At 44.8% G+C, this 20,761-nt stretch overlaps 1 protein-coding gene across 2 annotated transcripts in view; it reads left to right on the forward strand.

The window, feature by feature from the left end:
• The first annotated feature begins 9,244 nt into the window (after positions 1–9,244).
• Positions 9,245–20,761, forward strand: part of RTF1 (RTF1 homolog, Paf1/RNA polymerase II complex component) — a 53,898-nt gene continuing 42,381 nt past the window's right edge. Inside the window, exon 1 of one of the 2 annotated variants that reach the window (XM_034993524.1) lies at positions 9,245–9,442. In XM_034993524.1, coding sequence (XP_034849415.1) covers positions 9,245–9,442 — 198 coding nt within the window. Of the gene's footprint in view, positions 9,443–11,353; positions 12,293–20,761 lie in introns of those variants that run through there. The other variant, XM_034993525.1, reaches the window with a different exon arrangement.

Here is a 20,761-nt window from a genome sequence, read left to right on the forward strand (position 1 = left end):
TAGGCAATCATATGACTAGTTAGACCCTTACTCTATACCATATATGAATCAAAGACCGAAATGTGGGGCGCCTGGGTGGCTCAGTCTGTAAAGCGCCCGACTCTTGGTTTGGGCTGGTTCAGGTCATGATCTCGGGGTTGTGAGATGGAGCCCTGCATTGGGCTCTGTGCTCAGCGTGGATTCTGCTTAAGATTCTCTCTCTCCCTCTGCCTCTGCTCCTCCCCCTGCTTGTGTGCACTTTCTCTCTCAAAATAAATAAAATCTTAAAAGAAAAGATATAAGGTTATCCTTATGGAAACATCCCATTCACTCCCTGGCATTCTGACATGCTTTCTTGAGGGGTGTGTGTGTGGTGTGTGTGTGCGTGTGTGTGTGTGTGTTGAATATGGGAGACAATTCAGGGTATATACATATCAAATACAGACAGCCTCTTTTATATGTGCTGAAGCAGGAACAAAAGGTTATGAATCATGCAGCTATACTGAGAGAGGCCAGAGATAGGGCTGACTTCATAACATCTGAAAATCAGTTCACACTTAGCAGAGGGAACACTTAAATGCAAGGAAGCCCAGGTCTCACTGGACACGCACAACTTAATCATGCACACAGGCTGATGGTGGTAGATATTACCTTGTAGTCTCACACAGCATTTTCTCAAACCTCCCTGTGCCCTTAGGCCTGGCTGTCAAGCCAGTCTAACACTGCTGGGAGAGGTTACATTATAGGATAATACATGTTGCACGATCCTGTTTTTGGATGTGTTTACCTATGTGTCCCAAAAGGTCTGGAACAATATATACCAAATTGGTCCTAGGAGTTATTCTTGGGGAATGAGATTGGGAGAGAAGGGGTATGAGGATGAGAGCTGCTTTTTTGGAGGGAAATACACCTCTGTATTTGGATTTGTTATTTACAATGGGCATGTTTTAATTTTGTACTTCAAAACATAAATTTAGGGGCACCTGGGTAGCTCAGTCGTTAAGCGTCTGCCTTCGGCTCAGGTCATGATCCCAGAGTCCTGGGATCGAGTCCCACATCGGGCTCCCTGCTCAGCAGGAAGCCTGCTTCTCCCTCTCCCACTCCCCCTGCTTGTGTTCCTGCTCTCTCTCTCTGTCAAATAAATAAATAAAATCTTTAAAAAAAAACACATAAATTTAAAAGGACCTGCAAGTGACTGAAACACGCCTCACTTTCTACCCCCAACTCTCCAAATTATACTTTACAAATTATACTTCACTCAAGGGAACAGAACCTAGATGGCACTTACTGGCTTCCAAAAGACACCTGCTGAATGAATAAAGAAAGAGCCTGGAGTAGACATTGAAAGAAACTTTGGCCTTAAGCTCTGCCCTCCACACATTAGGAGTTGAGCTTCTTCCTTTCCTTTTGATTTCATTTTTTCCACTTTTTCCCTCCTCCTCTTTTTCCTCTTCCCCATGTTCTTCCTCTTCAAACAAACAAACAAACAAACAAACAAACAAACCACAAAGAAACCCCACACAGCAGCAACAACAGCATAGTGCAGCAAAGGAGTTTTACCATGCCATCCTCTAGTAGTAATACAGAAACACGCAAGTACACGAAAGTAATGGGTAGGAAAATACGATTTCATACACACAATGGGGCATTAGGGGATGACTTTAAGTTGAAAGGTAGAGTCATCCAGTCCAAGGCAGAGAAGTAAGGGATAGGGGAGAAAAAGGAAGGAACTGGGCAAGAAAAATACGGTTTTTTCCCCGGGGGAACACAGAGCTCAGAGTCTCCCCAGGCTGCCACTCTCTTCTCTACTCAAAGTCAGCTTGCTTAGTTCGTCACTGAAAAGCGACCAGACTCTGGGGAGACCAATAACCAAAGACGGAATGGTTTATAAGACTGACTAACAACCTACCATGAGAAGTATGTTTACCAAGAATACTTGTGTCAGCCAAGCAATGTAGCCTCTTCCCATAAGGGAAAGCCTTCTGGAATTAGGAGGCTGCTTGGAGAACAGGGGCTTCAATGCAGATGGATTTGGGGGCTATGAAGTGACATTTTCTCCAAACTGTGGAAGTCTGGAATGTCACTCGTGGGCTCCCAGGAGAGTGTGACCAGGGTGATGGACAGGATGTGGTAGCTGCTCAGGGCCCCCCCCTGCAGCTCTGGAAATGCATTAGAAAACTCTCCCTTGGGGTGCCTGCATGGCTCAGTCTGTTAAGTGTCTGACTCTCGATTTCAGCTCAGGTCATGATCTCAGAGTCATGAGATCTAGCCCCCGTCGGGCCTGTGTCTGGCTCCATACTCATCAAGGAGTCTACTTCTCTCCTTCACCCCCTCCCTCTGCCCCTCCCCCTGCTTATGGGCGCGCATGTGCGAGCTCTCTCTCTCTCTCTGTCGCAAACCAATCAAGCAAGCAAGCAATCTTTTTTTTTTTTAAAGATTTTTATTTATTTATTTGAGAGAGAGAATGAGAGACAGAGAGCACGAGAGGGAAGAGGGTCAGAGGGAGAAGCAGACCCCCCGCTGAGCAGGGAGCCCGATGTGGGACTCGATCCCGGGACTCCAGGATCAGGACCTGAGCCGAAGGCAGTTGCTTAACCAACTGAGCCACCCAGGCGCCCGCAAGCAAACAATCTTTAAAAAAAGAAAAGAAAATTCTCCCTTGCCTAGCCCCACTTCTGGCTACTGTGTTTATACCTCCCTACCCCATCTTGACCACATTTATGATCTTGCCCCTCCACCTGCTTTACACTAAAATTATTTCCAGTGTGCTGGTTCCTGATTGCTCTAGGTAAGCAGGCTGTAGTTGCTTGTCTGCCAGACCAGGGAGAGGCACAGAACTGCTGACAGCAGTTAAGAGCACCACCCTAGAGTCAGACATGTTCCATTACTAACTAACTGTGTGGCCTTGGGAACCTCTCTGTGCCTCACTGTCCAGAAGAACACAGAGATGTGACATCCAGTAAGGAGGACTTGCTGGCCCAGCTGATGGCCTCTAGTTTTCAGATACTTCAGCATTCGGCTAAGCTACAGAGAGATCCTGTGCTCAAGGTCACAGCCTTCCCACGTGGCCTACATATAATGAATGATTGAGGCAGGGCGATAAAGGTCTGGCCATTTCAGCCCAGTGTGGGACAACTGACCATCTATCTTGGCTTCGGATTATCCATGTGATTGGTTGACACTGTTGTCAGGTACACACTGCAGCTCAACTTCTCCCACTTTTCCCTATGGTTGTCAATTCCCAGGGACACTCCCTAGTAAATATCCTGCACACTAAACTCTATCTCAGAGTCTGCTTCTTGGAGAACCCAACAACAATTGATGCTAGGAGTGACCCAAGAAAGCAGGCAATAAAAGGATGTTTAGAAGTAAGGTCACTAAACACACAGTTGGAGATGAAGATCTGGTGGTCCAATTGTTAAATATATTATCATTGGTGAATAGGGATAGTATGCTGGCAGAAGGGACCGTACTAGCTGGTGGGATGTATCAGATAAAATAGAGGGGCCAGAGTAATTATAAGAATAGTGAAATTGGGTCACTGTGACTGACAGCCAAGTGTGAAAGCCAGAGGGCCCCCTTAATGGCATATGAAGAGAGCTTCATCACCTGTAGTGGGAGGGTAGGGAAAGCTGAGGCCCAGGATAATCATCAGAATAGTCTAAGATACAATGATGTTAAACTCCCAAGCAAGGCAAGCTGGCTAAAGATCCTAGCTGGGAAATAATGGGAACATGACATGTGGGATGGAGATATCTGATTGGTGCCCCTGAAGATCTTGAATTCCCAGATTCTCCTAAACCCTGAATGTGCAGAAATGGCCCATCATCCAGTGCTTCCCTCTCATTTGTAGACAGTGCAGAAGACCAGACCCTGTAAGACTGCATGTACCCTTCTCAAAGTCTGCTCTTACCTCCCTCCTGGATACTAGGCTGATAACCAGGGTTAGAACACTACATAACCCAGTGAGGGACGTACTGGGCCTCATAAGAGAGGGACTCATTATGGGACTATCCCCCAAAGGAGCTGCAAGAACTAGCCACACATAAAATGGCAGGAGCTGGGAGAGTAGCAAGGGACTGGATTCTGCAGGTGCTTGATCAAGAGGAACAGATCATAAAATTGGGTAAGGGAGAATTTATTGATTTGGAAGCATTCTCCCGAGATATAGCATTTATCACTCTGCCAAGGACCCAGGAAATGGTGCAAATTTGCTACCAGAATGGCTCTTAGAAGCATGAAAAACTACAACCCACACAAAGGGGAAAAAAATCAGAATTGCTAAGACAGTGTAGGAACAGATTTAAAAACTCAGGGAAGCTCAATGAAGTAGATGTACTGTAGGAAGACTGGAAATCCCACTGAATGATTATGTTCCATCGGAAGATCAAGAGGATACTCCACTTACCAAGGCCATAGGGAATGAGATGGTAAAGAGGAGTACCAGCATCAATGAAATTTCACTACATGCTAAAAATGCAGGCCAGGATTGACAGTAGGAGAGACCATTACAAAACATTTTGGCTCACAACAGTAATGGGGTGATAGAACTTGAAACAAGAGGCCAGGTGGCAGCACTTAACTACCAGAAGTCAGGTAGATACAATTACTCTAATAGCAGAAAGGGCGGAGTGACAGCCAGGGAGGCCTGAACCTCAGAGACTTATGGAGATGGTTAACAGAATACAGCATCTCCAAGAGCTAACAGGGCTAATCCTCAATTTTCAATCAGAAGAAATCAAAGTTGGGTGATCAAGGGCCTGAAGGTAGTTGCCCCAATAAAAAGTGACATCCTTCTCCCACCTTTGGATCTGAGCCAGTTTTCAGACCCTGAACTCATTAATTAAGAAAAGCTCCAGTGTTGCGTGCAACTGATGAATCACTGAATTCTACCTCTGAAACTAGTAATACGGTACATGCTAATTAAATTGAATTTAAATAAAAAACTAAAAAAAAAATAAATAAATGGTCTGGTAACCAAAAGAAGGACCTTGCAACACCGTGGCAAACATAGGGGTGCGTGGGTGGCTCAGTAGGTTAAGTGTCCAGCTTTTTTTTTTTTTAAGATTTATTCATTTATTTATTTGATAAAGAGCACAAGTGAGAGGCAGAGGAAGAAGGAGACTCCCCGCTGAGCAGGGAGCCCGATGCAGGACTCGATCCCAGAACCCTGAGAACATGACCCGAACCAAAGGCAGGCACCCAACCGACTGAGGCACCCAGGCACCCCCTGCTTGTGTTCCCTCTCTCGCTGTGTCTCTCTCTGTCAAATAAATAAAATTAAAAAAAAAGATTTTATTTATTTGTCAGAGAGAGAGAGAGAGAAATATGAGAGAGCGTGCATGTGTACAAGCAGGGGGAGCGGCAGGCAGAGAGAGAAGCAGGCCCCCTGTTGAGCAAGGAGCCAGATGCAGGACTAGATCCCAGGGTACTGGGATCATGACCTGAGCCCAAGGCTCTTGATCTCAGCTCAGGTCTTGATCTCAGGGTCATGACTTCATGCCCTGCATTGGGCTCCATGCTGGGCTTGCAGCCTACTTTAAAGAAAAAAAAAATCCCTTATAATCTTAAAAACAAAACAAAACAAAAACATGGCAAACATACACAGTAATGGTTTCTCCAGTACTTCTCTCAACGTTCACACACATACATGTATTTCCACTTTCTTTTTACCTTTTTTTTTTTAAGATTTATTTTTAAGTAATTTCTCCACCCACCGTAGGGCTGGAACTCACAACCCCAGGATCAAGAGTTGAAAGTTCTACCAACTAAGCCAGCCAGGTGCCCCAGTAGGAATAATTTTTATAGTAAGAAAAAATATTCTATTTCCCCAAAACTGTTAAACAATCATTATGGGAGACGCTTGGGTGGCTCAGTCAGTTAAGGTCTGCCTTCAGCTCAGGTCATGATCCCGGGGTTCTGGGATCAATCCTGCTTCTGCTCCTTGCTCAGCGGGAAGCCTGCTTCTCCCTCTGCCTGCTGCTCTCCCTGCTTGACAAATAAATAAAATCTTTAAAAATATCATTATGATAAAAAATTCATACTCAGCGTAAAAAGTTCAAACAGCACCAAAGTGTACAAATTAAAAAATAAAAATCTCCTATCTCTAACCATCTTCCTTCAGCCCCTCCCGAAACAATTATAGCTGGCATTTATTGAGTGCTTACTCTTTGCCAGGAAGTACTCTAAGCACTTTTTAAACACATGTTAACTAATCTAAACCTTGTTACAACCCAAAGAGGCAGATATAATCATTACCCTTATTTTACTAAGGGAAAACTTGCACAGGTCAGGTTCTCTGGGAAGCCAACTCAAGAGGAAATTTAGAGTATAGTATGTTTATTCATTCAATCTAGACACCATTTACTCTTGGGGCGCCTGGGTGGCTTAGTCGGTTAAGCGTCTGCCTTCGGCTCAGGTCATGATCCCAGGGTCCTGGGATCGAGTCCCACATCGAGTCTCGCATCGGGCTCCCTGCTCAGCGGGGAGTTTGCTTCTCCCTCTCCCTCTGCCCCACCCCCCCACCCCGCTTGTATGCACTTGTGTGCATGCTCTCTCTCTCAGATAAATAAAATCTTAAAAAAGACGCTGTTTACTCTCAATATGGACTAACTCCAGTACATGAATCATTAGAAGACTTGTTGAAGAAAGAGCAAAAGCAATAGATTTCACTCAAATAAAGAACATACCTTGGGGCGCCTGGGTGGCTCAGTCATTAAGCATCTGCCTTCGGCTCAGGTCATGATCCCAGGGTCCTGGGATCAAGCCCCACATTGGGCTCCCTGCTCGGCGGGAAGCCTGCTTCTCCCTCTCCCACTCCCCCTGCTTGTATTCCCTCTCTCGCTGTGTCTCTCTTTGTCAAATGAATAAATAAAATCTTAGGAAGAAAAAAAAAAGAACATACCTTGGGCGCCTGGGTGGCTCAGACGGTTGAGTGTCTGCCTTCGGCTCAAGTCATGATCCCAGAGTCCTGGGATCGAGTCCCGCCTACTTCTCCCTCTGCCAGCCACTCCCCCTTCTTTCTCTCTCTCTCTCTCTCTGTCAAATAAATAAATAAGATCTTAAAAAAAAAAAAACACTTTTTTTTGGGTTTTATTTATTTAAGTAACCTCTACACCCAACATGGGGCTCGAACTCAAGACCCCAAGATCAAGAGTTGCATGCTCTCCCAACTGAGCCAGCCAGATGCCCTAGGACCTATCTTTCTTAATTGCAGTCAAGTATACTGACAATATTATGGTCTCTTAACATGGAGCTTGAACTCACAACCCTGAGATCAAGAGTCAGAGGCTTAACCAACTGAGCCACCCAGGTGCCCCTATTATGTCTTTTTAAAAAATTTTTTAGAGAGCAAACGTGCAAGAGTGGGCAAGAGGGGGGAGAAGGTGGGCAGAGGGAGAGGGAGAGAGAATCTTAAGCAGGCTCCACTTTCAGCATGGAGTCCAAAGCAGGGCTCTGTCTCACAACCTTGATATCATGACCTGAGCTGAAATCAATAGTCGACATGTAACCAACAGAGCCACCCAGGCACCCCTGGTCTTCTTCTATGAACACATTTAAAGAGGGTCCTTACAGAAAGGCACCAAACTTCAGGGTGGCTAGAAATAGGGGAACTAGCCTGGTCATTTTGAGTCATTCTGGCCATGGGAGAGAGGTCTAGGGGTTATATCTTAGGAACAATCTTTTGGAGTAAAAAGGTAATTGGGCCTTAGTTTTCTCTAAATCCTGAATGCCTTTTCAAGCTAACTGGCAGCAAATTGGACATCTAGGTATGTGTTTAGTTCCAGGGATTCCTTTAAGTCTGTTATTTTCTTTTATTACTATTTTAAGGCATGCACATTTGTGATATTTTAACTTACTGGAGAAAATAAAATTTAGACAGTAAAGGAGAAAAGAAAAAGGGAGCCAGAGAGCAAAAACTCATCAGCTTGCCTGTGCCCAGTAATGTCCAGGGAAGACTGGGGTCTAACTCCCAATTTCACTACCAGAACAAAGAATTTATGACTCCCCAAAAGTTTTTAGAACATTTTCAAATTATTATTGCGAATGTTCCCTACCCTATATTCCAAATCCCACAAAGAAATCACTTCTGAAATTGCCCTTTATTTTTTAGAAGTAATTTCTATGCCCAACATGGGGCTCAAACTCATGACCCCAAAGTCAAGAGTCGTATGCTCTACGGACTGAGCTAGCCAGGTGCCCCTGAGGTTGCCCTTTAATTAATTTGACCTCAACAAGCAAAAAACTGAATTTATTTCCTTCATACACCAGTCTCCCAAACTTCCTTTACACTTGTGTTTCTTATCTGATGAAGGGCCCATTCACCACCAGCTTCCTAAGCCAGGATCTAAGCATCATTTGTGCTAGGGACCTCACCTTACCCCCTCTCCCAACTAATACTCATGTCCTGGGAATTCTACCTTCCAAATTATCCAGAATCCATCCACTTCTCTCCATTTGCACTGCCTCTTCATTAGTTTGGGGCACCATCATCTTTTGCCATAATGACACCAACAGCCTAAGTGGTCTCCTCACCCTTAGGCTCCCTCCCTTCTAATTCATTTGCCACACCGCACCCAGAGTAATCTTTTTAAAACATAAATCTAATAACGTCGTTCTTCGTTTAAAATCTTTGAATACTGAAGTTCAAACTTCTGAATATAGATTATTAGGCACTGAAGGATGTGGCCGCTTCATCCCTCCACACACCATATTCTCTGTTCCATAATGAACTTTCAGTTCCCCGAACCCAATTTTTTCAATTATCTACGGGCTTTTGCCCACGCGGTTCTCTGCTTGAAACACCCTTCCTTCTACTCTTCTTTTGGGTAACTCGGATGCATCCTCCAGGTTCCAGGTCAGGTGTCACTTGCACAGCCCAAGTAGGTAGGCTTTATTCCGGACGGGTGCCCTCTGCGTGGTCCAGCCGACTTGTGTCTTCCAGGCGGGCAAGACCCTGACGGCGCCCTCGACACTCCATCAGTGTGGGCCAGTTGAAAAACTTGTCAGAGCAGACCCAGATGCTTGCAGCGCCAGTTCACTACAGGTACGTAGCACACCAAGCTTTGGCCCCGCAGAGGAGACACACCCAAAGCTACCAGGGGCCCGCGCAGGGTACAAGACCGCTGTCCACTGTCCGGAACCCAACCCTGTACGGGGGCCCGCCTCCCACGCTGCGTCGGGGGTGGGGCAGGGCGGGGCACTGGGCGCCGGCGAACGGCGTGCGACGAGCGGGGGGCGGGGCCAGGGGCGGAGCGGAGCGCGCATGCGCGGTCGCCTTTGTGTGGGTCGAGCGGCGGCGGCGGCGGCGGCAGTGGCGGTCCCACTGGCAGGCGGGCAAGAGGGGAGTCCGGGCGGCGTCCGGCGTGGGAGCCGGGGGACCACCATGGTAAAGAAGCGGAAAGGCCGCGTCGTGATCGACTCGGACACGGAGGACAGCGGCAGCGATGAGAACCTGGATCAGGTGAGGGCAGGCCGCGGAGGCGCGGGCCAGCGGAGCGGGAGGGCTGACTCCGGGCCACGGGAGCCTGGAGCCGGCCGGGCCCCGGGCCTCCCGGCCCGAGCTCCCGGCCCGCCCCGTGCCCTGACCTCCGCTGCCACCTCTTTCTTGTCCTCCCCGCAGCTCCCGGGCCCCTCGGAGTCCGGACGGGGCCTGGAGACGGAGCCCAGAGGACTTGGCGCCTTGGGCGGGGAGGCGGGGCAGGGACCAGGCTGGTGGGCCTCGGGCTCGGGGGACCAGCGGGGTCCGTGATCTGCCGGGGTCAGATCGGAGCAGCGGGCTGCAGGCCTGGCGATCCGGGCCCAGAGAGATAGGAAGTATCATACGCCCGCCAACCCGGGAGGCTGGGAGATTTTGGAGGAGGTGCAAGGGTGAGTGTGGGGTGGTGGGGGCGGGGGGCGAGATGGTGCGGGCTCTGGAAGATGAAGTTTTTCAGACTAGAGGTGTGGACCTGGAGGAGAGACACCCTTAAACGTTCCGGGGAACCTATGCGGTGCTTGATGAGGAAGACTTAGGTGTGGGCACAAATCTATTTGGCAACTAGGGTCGTTTGTGGTTGAGAAGGGTTCCCGTTGAGATGTCAGACCAAAGAAAACTCCTGGGAGAAGGAAAGAGGGCAGAAGTGGATAAATATATAGGACGACTTGGAAGGACTATGACTTTGGCCTCTTGGCTCTTTTCATGCAGCATCCCAGAATTCTTTCGTACTTGAAGATTGTGCAGGAACCATTGAAAGTAACTTTTGGTCTCACTGTCTTGGGGTTGAACTGTTTTTGTGCTCTGGAAAATACTGTAGGGAGGAAGCTGTCCTTTACAACAGTGCTCTAGTGATACTAGAAGATTCAAAGACAGTTTCCCCTCATGTTTTGGGAACAAATGATACAAAGAATATGCAAGAGGTAGTAGCTTTGTAAGTTAAGTAGAGGGAGTACTGAACTTAGAATCTGAAATTTTGAGTTCTAGGCTGGCTGTGCTGTTTTCTAGCTATGTATCTTTTGTCTGTAACTGTAAAATCTGGATACATTAGCCTTGAGTAGCAAATTGGGCTATTATAAGGATCAAGTATTTTTAAGAATTAATATTGGTACAAGCACTTGCAAACTAAGGCTTTTGTATCAATGGCTTCTTGGGGGTTCTTTGTATTAGGCCACAAGTCTCAGGACTAAAGTATTAGGGCATAAAAGGGGTGGACTTTAAGAAGGAGGGACTGGAAATGTGTTGAAGAAAAGAGGACTGTTTCGAAAATGGTGGTATGGAGGTGGGAAAGTCGTGGGGCTTCATCAAAGGGAGAAAACCTTGTTTGGGGATAGGAATTGAAAGGTAAATTGAAAATATTCTCACTGAAAGGCTCCTGAAATTTACAAAAATATAAAAAATATATTCTTGGCTGGAAAAATTTGTTCGATAATTTTAGACTGGTACTTAAGAGGATTAGAACTTTTTTTTTTATCTAGAAATGTGGGTATTTCCAATAAAAACATCAGCTACCATTTACATAGTGCTTGAGGTGAACTAGTCAATCAATTAAGTACTTTATCTACATTGTCAAGTTTTCAAATTATGGTGAACTTGGTATCATTTTCTCCATTTTACATATGAGGAAGATGGAGATTGAAGAAGTAACATACCTAAATTCACACAGGTTGTTAGTGGTACAGTGGGAATTTGAACTCCAAATCTGCATGATAGCAAGGCACATACTCTTCACTATACCAACTTAATCTGTTAGTCTTTTAATTTTTCATAGTGCAAATTGAGAATGTGTTTCATGGTCATTTTCCACATTGCTAGAATTCATGTTTGTAAAGTACATTGAATAGTTTGGAGGAAATTGTTACATCAATTAAAAAGATTATTTGGGAGCTTCTTTGGCAAAGCACTCTAAGACATCTGTTCTGATGATGAATGAACTAAGCTGCAAATTACTTTGTCTGTAATGATTTTCCACAGAATTCTAACAAATGAAATGAGTTCAGAGCTTCCTTTTGTGGTAAAGAGGTTTTACCTGATCCACAAAGAGCTCTTCCAAAGTGGACACTGGAAGGGATTGCAACTTTAAACCCAGCTCTATCTATTTATAAAAAGAAATTAGCATAAAATTTGTAAGTAATACTTAACACAATTTAACAGCAATTTCAACTTTCTCCTCTTCAACCACTGTCATTGGCATTCTTTTATCAGATGGGAACCAGATCAAAATTCCCTTTCCCAGCACATCCTAACAGAGGCACCTGTACCTTCTGTCTGTCTAGCTGTTCAGTGCTGCACCAGGCTCTCAGAGGAATCAAAAACAAAGATCTCTGCCCTCTAGAAGTTTTCACCAGAGACTGTTAGCAGAAGTTCAAAGTCAGGCCGGTTTGGGGGTCTTTGGAATCCTAAGAACAAAATTAATGCATCTGGGCCTTTCTAACCAAGATGCCTTGGGCTGCTCCATCTAGTTCTGGGTCTTCAGTGGGGGTATAACATCATATTTGCTGTCTAGTGTAAGGTCCTTGTGGAAAAGACAAAACCATAACAAACCTCTGAGTGTCTAGTGTAAGAGTAGAGCAGTTAGAAAGGAGGTCCTTTGTTCTCAGATTTTCCAGATGGGAATAGAAGTCATTATGTCAGAAATATTATTTCCAACTTAGTCCTTGCTGAAAGTGAGGCAGGTGAGCCTACTATGCTGATTCTTCCTGGTGGTGGGAGGAGGACCACCTGTGTCAGAAGCTGCCTGGGTTGCTTATTTAAAATGTACTTTGCAGGGGCTCCCATCCCAGACCTACTGAATCAGACCCTCAGGGGATAGAGCCCTGGACTCTGCATTTTTACCAGGTACAACCCAGGTACTCATTTATGTTAATGATTGAGACCACTGTCTGTGTGCAAGTTAATCTTTTTGGTAAGACACTCTAAGTAGTTTGGGAGAGAAATAGCCTCCTGTCCCGGCTATAGTGTGTGCGTAACTGAAGAAACTTGACGGAGATGTTTGAGGTAGCAAAGCTGTTGGCTTTTAAATCTCTGAAGCTATTTGAATTGTTGGGATGCTTTTTATTGAAGCCTGTTTCCTTTTTTTCCTTTCTTCATGATGGGAAGAGAGGTGTGTAGGAACTGAATCAGAGTAGTTTAAAATTGGTTTAGCTTTGAAAGGTTTTAAAAACTCAGACCTTTGAGGGGCGCCTGGGTGGCTCAGTCGTTAAGTGTTTGCCTTCGGCTCAGGTCATGGTCCCAGAGTCCTGGGATCTAGCCCCATGTTGGGCTCCCTGCTCCGCGGGAAGCCTGCTTCTCCGTCTCCCACTCCCCCTGCTTGTGTTCCCTCTCTCGCGGTGTCTCTCTCTGTCAAATAAATAAATAAAATCTTTAAAAAAAAAAAACAAAACAAAACCCAGACCTTTGAGAATTTGAAGGATTTCTTTTAACATGTGACCTGATAGTGACCTTATTTTTTATGTTGGGCACACCCTTTCTTCAACATTTTTTTAAGGATTTATTTATTTTAGAGAGAGTGCGAGCTAGTGAGCACATATGAGTGGGAGGGGTAGTGGGAGAGAGAATCTCAAGCAAGACTGCACTCAGCACAGAGCTGGATGTGGACTATATCTCACGACCCTGAGATCACAACCTGAGCCGAAACCAAGAGTCAGATGCTTAACTGACTGCGGCCCCCCTCAACACAGGCGCCCTATTTTGAACATTTTTAAAATTGCAAATTCTGAAGATACTTGCTTTTGGCACCTCTTGGAAAAGAGTTTGAGGCAAACCTAGGTTTTTTTGTTTGTTTGTTTCCCCATCATGTACTTCCATGGAAATAATGTATGTCACTCGTTATGGAATAATATTTATGCAATGGGTCTTATAAAATGAAAAGCGTCCAAGATAATAAAGGAATAGAGTTCTCTATTCAGATTAATACAACTCAGTATTTATAAAAACTTTACCCTGCCTTTCTCAAGAAAAAAAAAATTGAGCTACTTGCATACTGGAATGCTTTATTTCATAATTTCCTCTCATTTAAAATGGTGGTGTTGTCATGTCCTCTTTTTCTCTGCTTATGATACTCGAAGTAGCAATAATTATATTTGTCTTTGAAAGAATAGACCCCTAAGTATTTTCTAGGAGTTATTTTTAGATATTATATGTAAAAAAATGACATTGTTATAAAGTATCCTTCCATAAACCTTCCCCATAAAAGTTGGGAAATTTATTTTTTAAAAAAAGATTTTATTTATTTGAGAGAGTGAGTGAGTGAGAGCACAAGCTGGGGGAGAGAGAGAGGGAGGAGCAGACTCCCCGCTGAGCAGGGAGCCCAACACAGGACTTGATCCCAGGACCCTGAGATCATGACCTGAGCTGAAGGCAAATGCTTAACTGAGCCACCCAGGCACCAGAGTTGGAAAGTTTAAAAGTTGTGCTGCTTTTTATAGTCTTTTTTATATTTCATAGAAGTCTAGGATGAAAAACTTGTGAGAAGTGTCAGTGTTAACTTGTGAAGTTTTTAATTTGTGTCATAATGTTGCATCCAGCTTCATGTAACTCATTTGCTAATTTCACTCACCTTTTCTGTGCAGGGAAGATTGAGTCCCCCTGGGAGCTTTAGCAGAGAGGCTTTTAGGAAAAATTCAACACCAGATCTATTGGTGTACTTATTGCTCCCTTCCTAGACTGTAAGTTCCCCAAGGGCAGAGATTGTTTATCTTTCAACAAATGTGTTAGACAGTGTTAGGCACTGAGACTATTGGGTGAACAAAATGGAAGCAGTTTCCACTTTCAAGATTAGAGGAGACGGGAGGGGGTTGAGTGTGGGGCAGGCATTGCCCAGAGAGTCATTTCCTCACAGTTTCACTAGAGGCTGTGAGGGAAGAGCAAGGATACTGTGAGATTGTGACAAGTGGCCCTAGACTACCCTGGAGGGAGTAACACTTAAACAGACTTGGAATATGTGTTAAGGAAAAGATTAGGAGACTGAAGAGTACAGAGACGTGTTGAGTGTTCATGGTTGAGGGACCAGCAGCATTGCTCAAAAGCATTGGGGCAGGAAGGACCTAGCACCCTAATGAAACTGAAAGAAACACACAGTGACTGGAATATAACAAGTTGGAGAGAGAAGGTACAAAGGAAGCTGCAGTAGTCCCTGTTTGGACCCTTTGAAGATGGAAAAGTCAGTTTAGTGAATCGCAACCAGCATTAAAAATGAAAATGAAATTGAACCAAATAGAAAACATCAGGGGTGCCTGGCTGGCTCATTCGGTAGAGCATGTGACTTTTGATCTCGGGGTTGTAAGTTTGAGCCCCATGTTGGGTGTAGTGATTACTTTAAAAAAAATCTTAAAAAAGAAAGAAAACATTATGTGTCAGACTTAGTAAAAAGGAGTATTGTTTTTCTGTAACCTGTATTTTGCATATATACATATACATGTATACTGGCTTATGAGTTAGAATTGATCTTACTGTGGGCTGGGGTTAAAAAGAAGTTTTAAAGTTATTGGTAGGGCCATGTTGGCAATGTTAAGGGACTTTGAACTTGATTCTGAGGGTAATGAGAAACCACTGAAGGATTTTAAGCTTGAAGAGGTGTTCACATTTGTTTTTTAAAAAGTTTGCTTAGGGGACGCCTGGGTGGCTCAGTCGGTTAAGTGTCTGCCTTCGGCTCAGGTCATGATCTCAGGGTCCAGGGATCAAGCTCCACATCAGGCTCCCTGCTCAGCTCTCCCTCTCCCTCTCCCTCTGCTGCTCCCCCTGCTTGTGCTCTCTCTTGCATGTGCGCACTCTCTCTCAAAAAAAAAAAAAGTTTGCTTAGGCTATTACATGGAGAGTAATCTGGAGAAGGGACACCAGTTAGGTGGCAGAGAGAGGAGTCCAGGTGAGAGATGGTGGAAAGCATAAGTTCCACTAGAATGGAAGCTCCAGGAAGGCAGGGCTGTTTGTTCACTGTAGTATCCCTGCACCCTAGGGGATGGTATGCAGCAGGTACCCCGTCAATTTTTGCTGAATGAATGCCTGACTTGGACTGGTATGGTACTCACAGAGACAACAAAAGTAGATTTGATTGGACAGAATATTCAGGATAAAGAGAGGACTTGATGATTGATTAGATGTTGGGGGTGAGGAAGAGGAAGTCCTGGCATGAGATGGGGAACGCAGAGGAAGATCAGATTTAAAGGTGAAGAGTTTAAAGTTGTCCGTGAGAGATCTCAGTGGTGACGTCAAGTAGGTAGTTGAAAATAATGCCTGCCTGGGGCACGTGGGTGGCTCAGTTGGTTGAGCATCCGACTCTTGGCTTCAGCTTAGGTCATGGTCTCAGGGTCCTGAGATCCAGCCCTACATTGGGCTCTGCACTCAGTGCGGAGTCCGCTTGTCCCTGTCCCTCTGCTCTTCCCCCTGCTCACTTGCACGCTCTCTCTCTCTCTGGAATAAATAAATAAAATCGTTAAAAAAAAAAAGAGAGAGAAAAAATAATGCCTGACACAGAGTAAGCACTTAATCTTGTTGAATATGCAAATGCTACTTGGCATATCCATGGTGGAAAGTTTTCTGACTTTTCTGGTTACAGCAGGATTACTCAAGAGATAAGAGCGTCAATTTGGAAGTTCTTACTTCAGCCCCTCTACTGTAATACTGATAACCCTTCTTTAAAGTGTAGAAGAAATGTATATTAGTTAGAAAGTATATTAGAAAAGGAAACCAAGTACAAACAAGTAACAATAGTAGAATTTTTAAAAATTTTCTGTACGTTTTGTTTGGAATGGGTTGAAAAATGATTTTGTCAATTTTGTAACATTGTGGGCATTTTTACAACTCAGTATTTTATCTACAATTATAATTACTTGGCTGGAAATTTGAAGGGGAAGTTGCCACATTTAGTGCCAATCATCTGAAATATAAAGGATTTTTTTTTTTAATTTATTTATTTGAGAGAGACAATGAGATAGAGAGAGCATGAGAGGGGGGAGAGTCAGAGGGAGAAGCAGACTCCCTGCTGAGCAGGGAGCCCGATGCGGGACTCGATCCCGGGACTCCAGGATCATGACCTGAGCCGAAGGCAGTCGCTTAACCAACTGAGCCACCCAGGCGCCCTGAAATATAAAGGATTTTATACTGTCACTTTGGAATTAACTCAGAAAGGTTTTTGTATATATGTTCATTGTTTGGATTTATTTTCTTTCAATAAAAATAGTAGGGGGGCACCTGGGTGGCTCAGTCAGTTAAGCATCCAATTCTTTTTTTTTTTTTAAGATTTTATTTATTTATTTGCCAGAGAGAGAGAGCATGTGAGAGCACAAGCAGGGGGAGCAGCAGAGGGAGAGTTAAGAAGCAGGCTCCCCCCTGAGCATGGAGCCTGATGCAGGACTCGATCCCAGGACCCTGGGATCATGACCTGAGCTGAAGGCAGATGCTTAACCGATTGAGCCACCCAGGCATCCTGAAGCATCCGACTCTTTTTTTTCTTTTTTTAAGATTTTATTTATTTATGTGACAGAGAGACACAGCGAGAGAGGGAACACAAGCAGGGGAAGTGGGAGAGGGAGAAGCAGGCTTCCCGCCGAGCAGGGAGCCTGATGTGGGGCTCGATCCCAGGACCCCAGGATCATGACCTGAGCCAAAGGCAGACGCTTAACGACTGAGCCACCCAGGCGCCCCCTGAAGCATCCGACTCTTAATTTCAGCTCAGGTCATGATCTCAGGGTCCTGGGACTGAGCCCCACATCAGGCTCCACACTCAGCAGGGAGTTGCTTTTCTACCTCTCTCTCCCTCTGCCCCTCCTCCCACTTGGGCACACACGTGTGCGTGCTGTGTCTCTCTCTCTCAAATAAATAAATAAATCTTTCCTAAAACATTAAAAAATAAAAATAGTAGATGCTTGTTGAAACAGTTCCAGCAAAACAAATACCTCTCTGTCCCAAAAACATACATACACCCAATGGCTCCATTCCTTACTCTTGAAAGGTAGCCAAGTGTCCATCATTGGAATCCTGTTCCTCTACCTATAGTTTTGATATGAAAGAAAGAATAGGAATTAACATCTCAAATCTGTTTCGTTTCTTTTCTAGAGGGGGAGGGAGGAAAGGAAAGGGAGAGAAAGAAAGAGAGATGGGGAAGGGCAGAGGGAGAGGGAGAATCTTAAGCAGGCCCCATGCCCAGTGTGAAGCCCCACGCGGGGCTCAGTCTCACAACCCTAAGATCATGACCTGAGCCCAAATCAAGCGTCAGACACTTAACTGACTGAGCCATCCAGGTACCCCAACATATCAAATTTAAACCTATGTGAATTACTACTCTTTCCTCATTATCTCTCTAGTTCTCCCTCTTCTCTTTGTCCCTGTGACTGCTTCCCATGTCCAGGTCACCATCCACTCTGATGACATTGCTGAGGTTTCCTTCTGACTCCTTCCTGCACGTCCACTCTAGCATCTCTGGTCTGTTCCTCTGTCAGTCAGAGTGCTCTTTAAAAAAATCCTCTGGGGATGGTTACTCCACCAAAAACCATTTGATGACTTCCCATTGCCTTCAAATAAGAATGCTTGCTCCTGGTCTTGCTTTATAAACCCTGGAATGAACTCGTTTCTTCTTCTTTTTTTTTTTTTAGATTTTTTTTTTAATTTATTTATTTGAGACAGAATGAGAGACAGAGAGCATGAGAGGGAGGAGGGTCAGAGGGAGAAGCAGACTCCCCGCCGAGCAGGGAGCCCGATGCGGGACTCGATCCCGGGACTCCAGGACCATGACCTGAGCCGAAGGCAGTCGCCTAACCAACTGAGCCACCCAGGCGCCCTGAACTCATTTCTTCTTACCTCTAACCAACCTTACTCTTTTCTCCCCCTTGCCTGCTAAGCTCCAGTCACAGTTCTTCTTCAGTTCTTTGACCAAGCCAAGCTCTTGCCAGTTCAGGCCCTTAGCTATTCCATCTGGAGATTTCTGTCGAGAAAACTGCACCTCTCTTTCCTCCTGAGTTTCTAGTCTCAGCCTAAATGCCGTTGTCTCCGAGAAGCCCCCACAGATCACCCTATCACAGATCTATTCCCCATTCACTTGATTTACTTCCTTCTTAGCACTTATCAGGAGATATAATGAGTTGTTTCTGTTTATTGTCTCTCCCTCACTCAGTTTTAAATTCCATGAGGTCAAGGACTATGTATCCTTTTTTCATGACTGTCTACCCAGGGCTCGGTGGTACATGATAGGTGCTGGTAGTAGGGTGACCATCTGTCCTGGTTTGCCTGGAACTGAGGACTTTCCTAGAATTCAGGACTTTCAGTGCTAAAACCAGGACAGTCCTGAGCAAACCAAGATGTTTGGTCACGCTAGCTGGTAGTAATTATTTGCAGTACTTATATTTGTGGAATGAATAAGGGAAAAAGACCTCAGCATGCTAATTAGCCATAGAAACCCCTAGGGCCTACCCATATGGGCTTTTAGCCTCATTTCTGGGGTCTAGAATATGTATCCTACTTTCATGTGATCATGGAGGTTTGATTAAAGAGATGAGATTTAATTTCCTTTAAGTGAGAGGGAGCTAAGTTGCTTTATTACCAATTGATCCTGACATGACATCACAAAATGTATACTGTGAAGGGGAGGAGGATTAAATCCTAAGGTTTATGAGTCTTCACGTGTTGATGGGATTAGAATTCTAATCTTAACCAGAAAAATGCTATTTTAACAATCATTACGTAAGTGCAGTTAGATTTGCTTTATTTTAGGGTCTGAGTTTTGGCAGTCCAGTTTAACGTTAAATAAGGCTTTTAAGCAATGTTAATGAAACTGCTCTAGAAGCCAGTTGTGTCCTACACAGCCATACCTGTAGTATGTTGGGCACTGGCCTTGATTTAACCAGATCTTTAGTTCAGCTTAAATTTGATATACCATGCTGTCACCCCCGACTGCCATTCCCTTAGACAAATACCAAGATAAGTAGGGAAGGTTTTCACTGGATGAGATGAAATACGGGGATAGTAGTGAGAGAGAACCACTGGACACACAGAATCATCTCAACCAGCATGGTACAGTTGAATCCAGCTGTTAGGAGAGAGCTGCAGATGGACCTACACCCTGTGCATGAATTAATTTTAGATTGGCTTTTTCAAGTCCAGGTGTTGGATCAGTCACCGCTACAAGTAGTAAATCTGATGGTCTCTTCACCTGTGCATATTGGAAAGACCTTTCTGTTGCACCTTGGTCTGTTTAGCTGTACTTTTGAGCCCTCAGTTGACTAGGGGACTTAACTATAAAGAGTAACCTTGTCACGCGTTCCCCCAGTAACTTCCTGTACAAATCTTAACTTGTGGAAAGGGTATATATCACACTATTAAGAAGGTCTTTGCTTTCACCATACTATTGTTAATATGGTATTTATGTCATAGGAGAAGAGGGACTGTGTCTGTCAGATGCAGTTGTTGATAAAGGAGCGCCATTGTTAGGTTTTTAGTATAGAGTGGAACTTTAGCAGGAAGGCAGTTTTAACATTTTAACACTTCAGTTATAGTAACTTTTAATGAATGTCTACTAATAATAGTGATGTTTCAGGGTAGGATTTGATTGATAGTTATCTAAACCCCTGTTATAATGAGTTGGTATTAAAACAGATTTCTAGTGCATTTGTGGACCTCAAAGGGTCAGGAAAGAGATTACTTGCCAGAAATCTTTCTAAATTTTATAAAATTCGCATTAAGGTAATGTGGGGAAAAAGATAATAGTAAAGGCTGTATGCCAGTTACCAGGTAACCCAGCAATCCCACTTCTAGGTATTTACCCAAGTGAAATAAAAACTTACATTTAGGGGTACCTGGGTGGCTCAGTCAGTTAAGCATCTGACTCGATTTTGACTCAGGTCATGATCTCAGGGTCCTGGGATCAAGCCCGACATTGGGCTCCACACTTAGCAGGGATGAGGATTTTCTCTCCTTCTCCCTCTGGCCACCCCCCTCCCACTCGTGCTATCTCACCCACATGCACTCTCTCTCAAATCTTTTTTTTTTTTTTTAGATTTTTAAAAAATTTATTTGGGAGAGAGAGCCACGAGCAGCAGGGAGGGGCAGAGAGAGAGGGAAAGGGTGAAGCAGACTCCCCCCTGAGCACCTGGGTGGCTCAGTTGGTTAAGTGACTGCCTTCGGCTCAGGTCATGATCCCAGGGTCCTGGGATCGAGCCCCACATCGGGTTCCCTGCTCGGCGGGAAGCCTGCATCTCCCTCTTCCACTCCCCCTGCTTGTGTTCCCTCTCTTGCTGTGTGTGTCTCTCTCTCTGTCAATTAAATAAATAAATAAAATCCTTAAAAAAAAAAAGACTCCCCCCTGAGCAGGAGGCTTGA

The sequence above is a fragment of the Mirounga leonina genome, unplaced genomic scaffold (genome assembly GCF_011800145.1).
Source record: "Mirounga leonina isolate KUSES-001 unplaced genomic scaffold, KU_Mleo_1.0 Mir_91, whole genome shotgun sequence".
Taxonomy (NCBI): Eukaryota; Metazoa; Chordata; class Mammalia; order Carnivora; family Phocidae; genus Mirounga; species Mirounga leonina.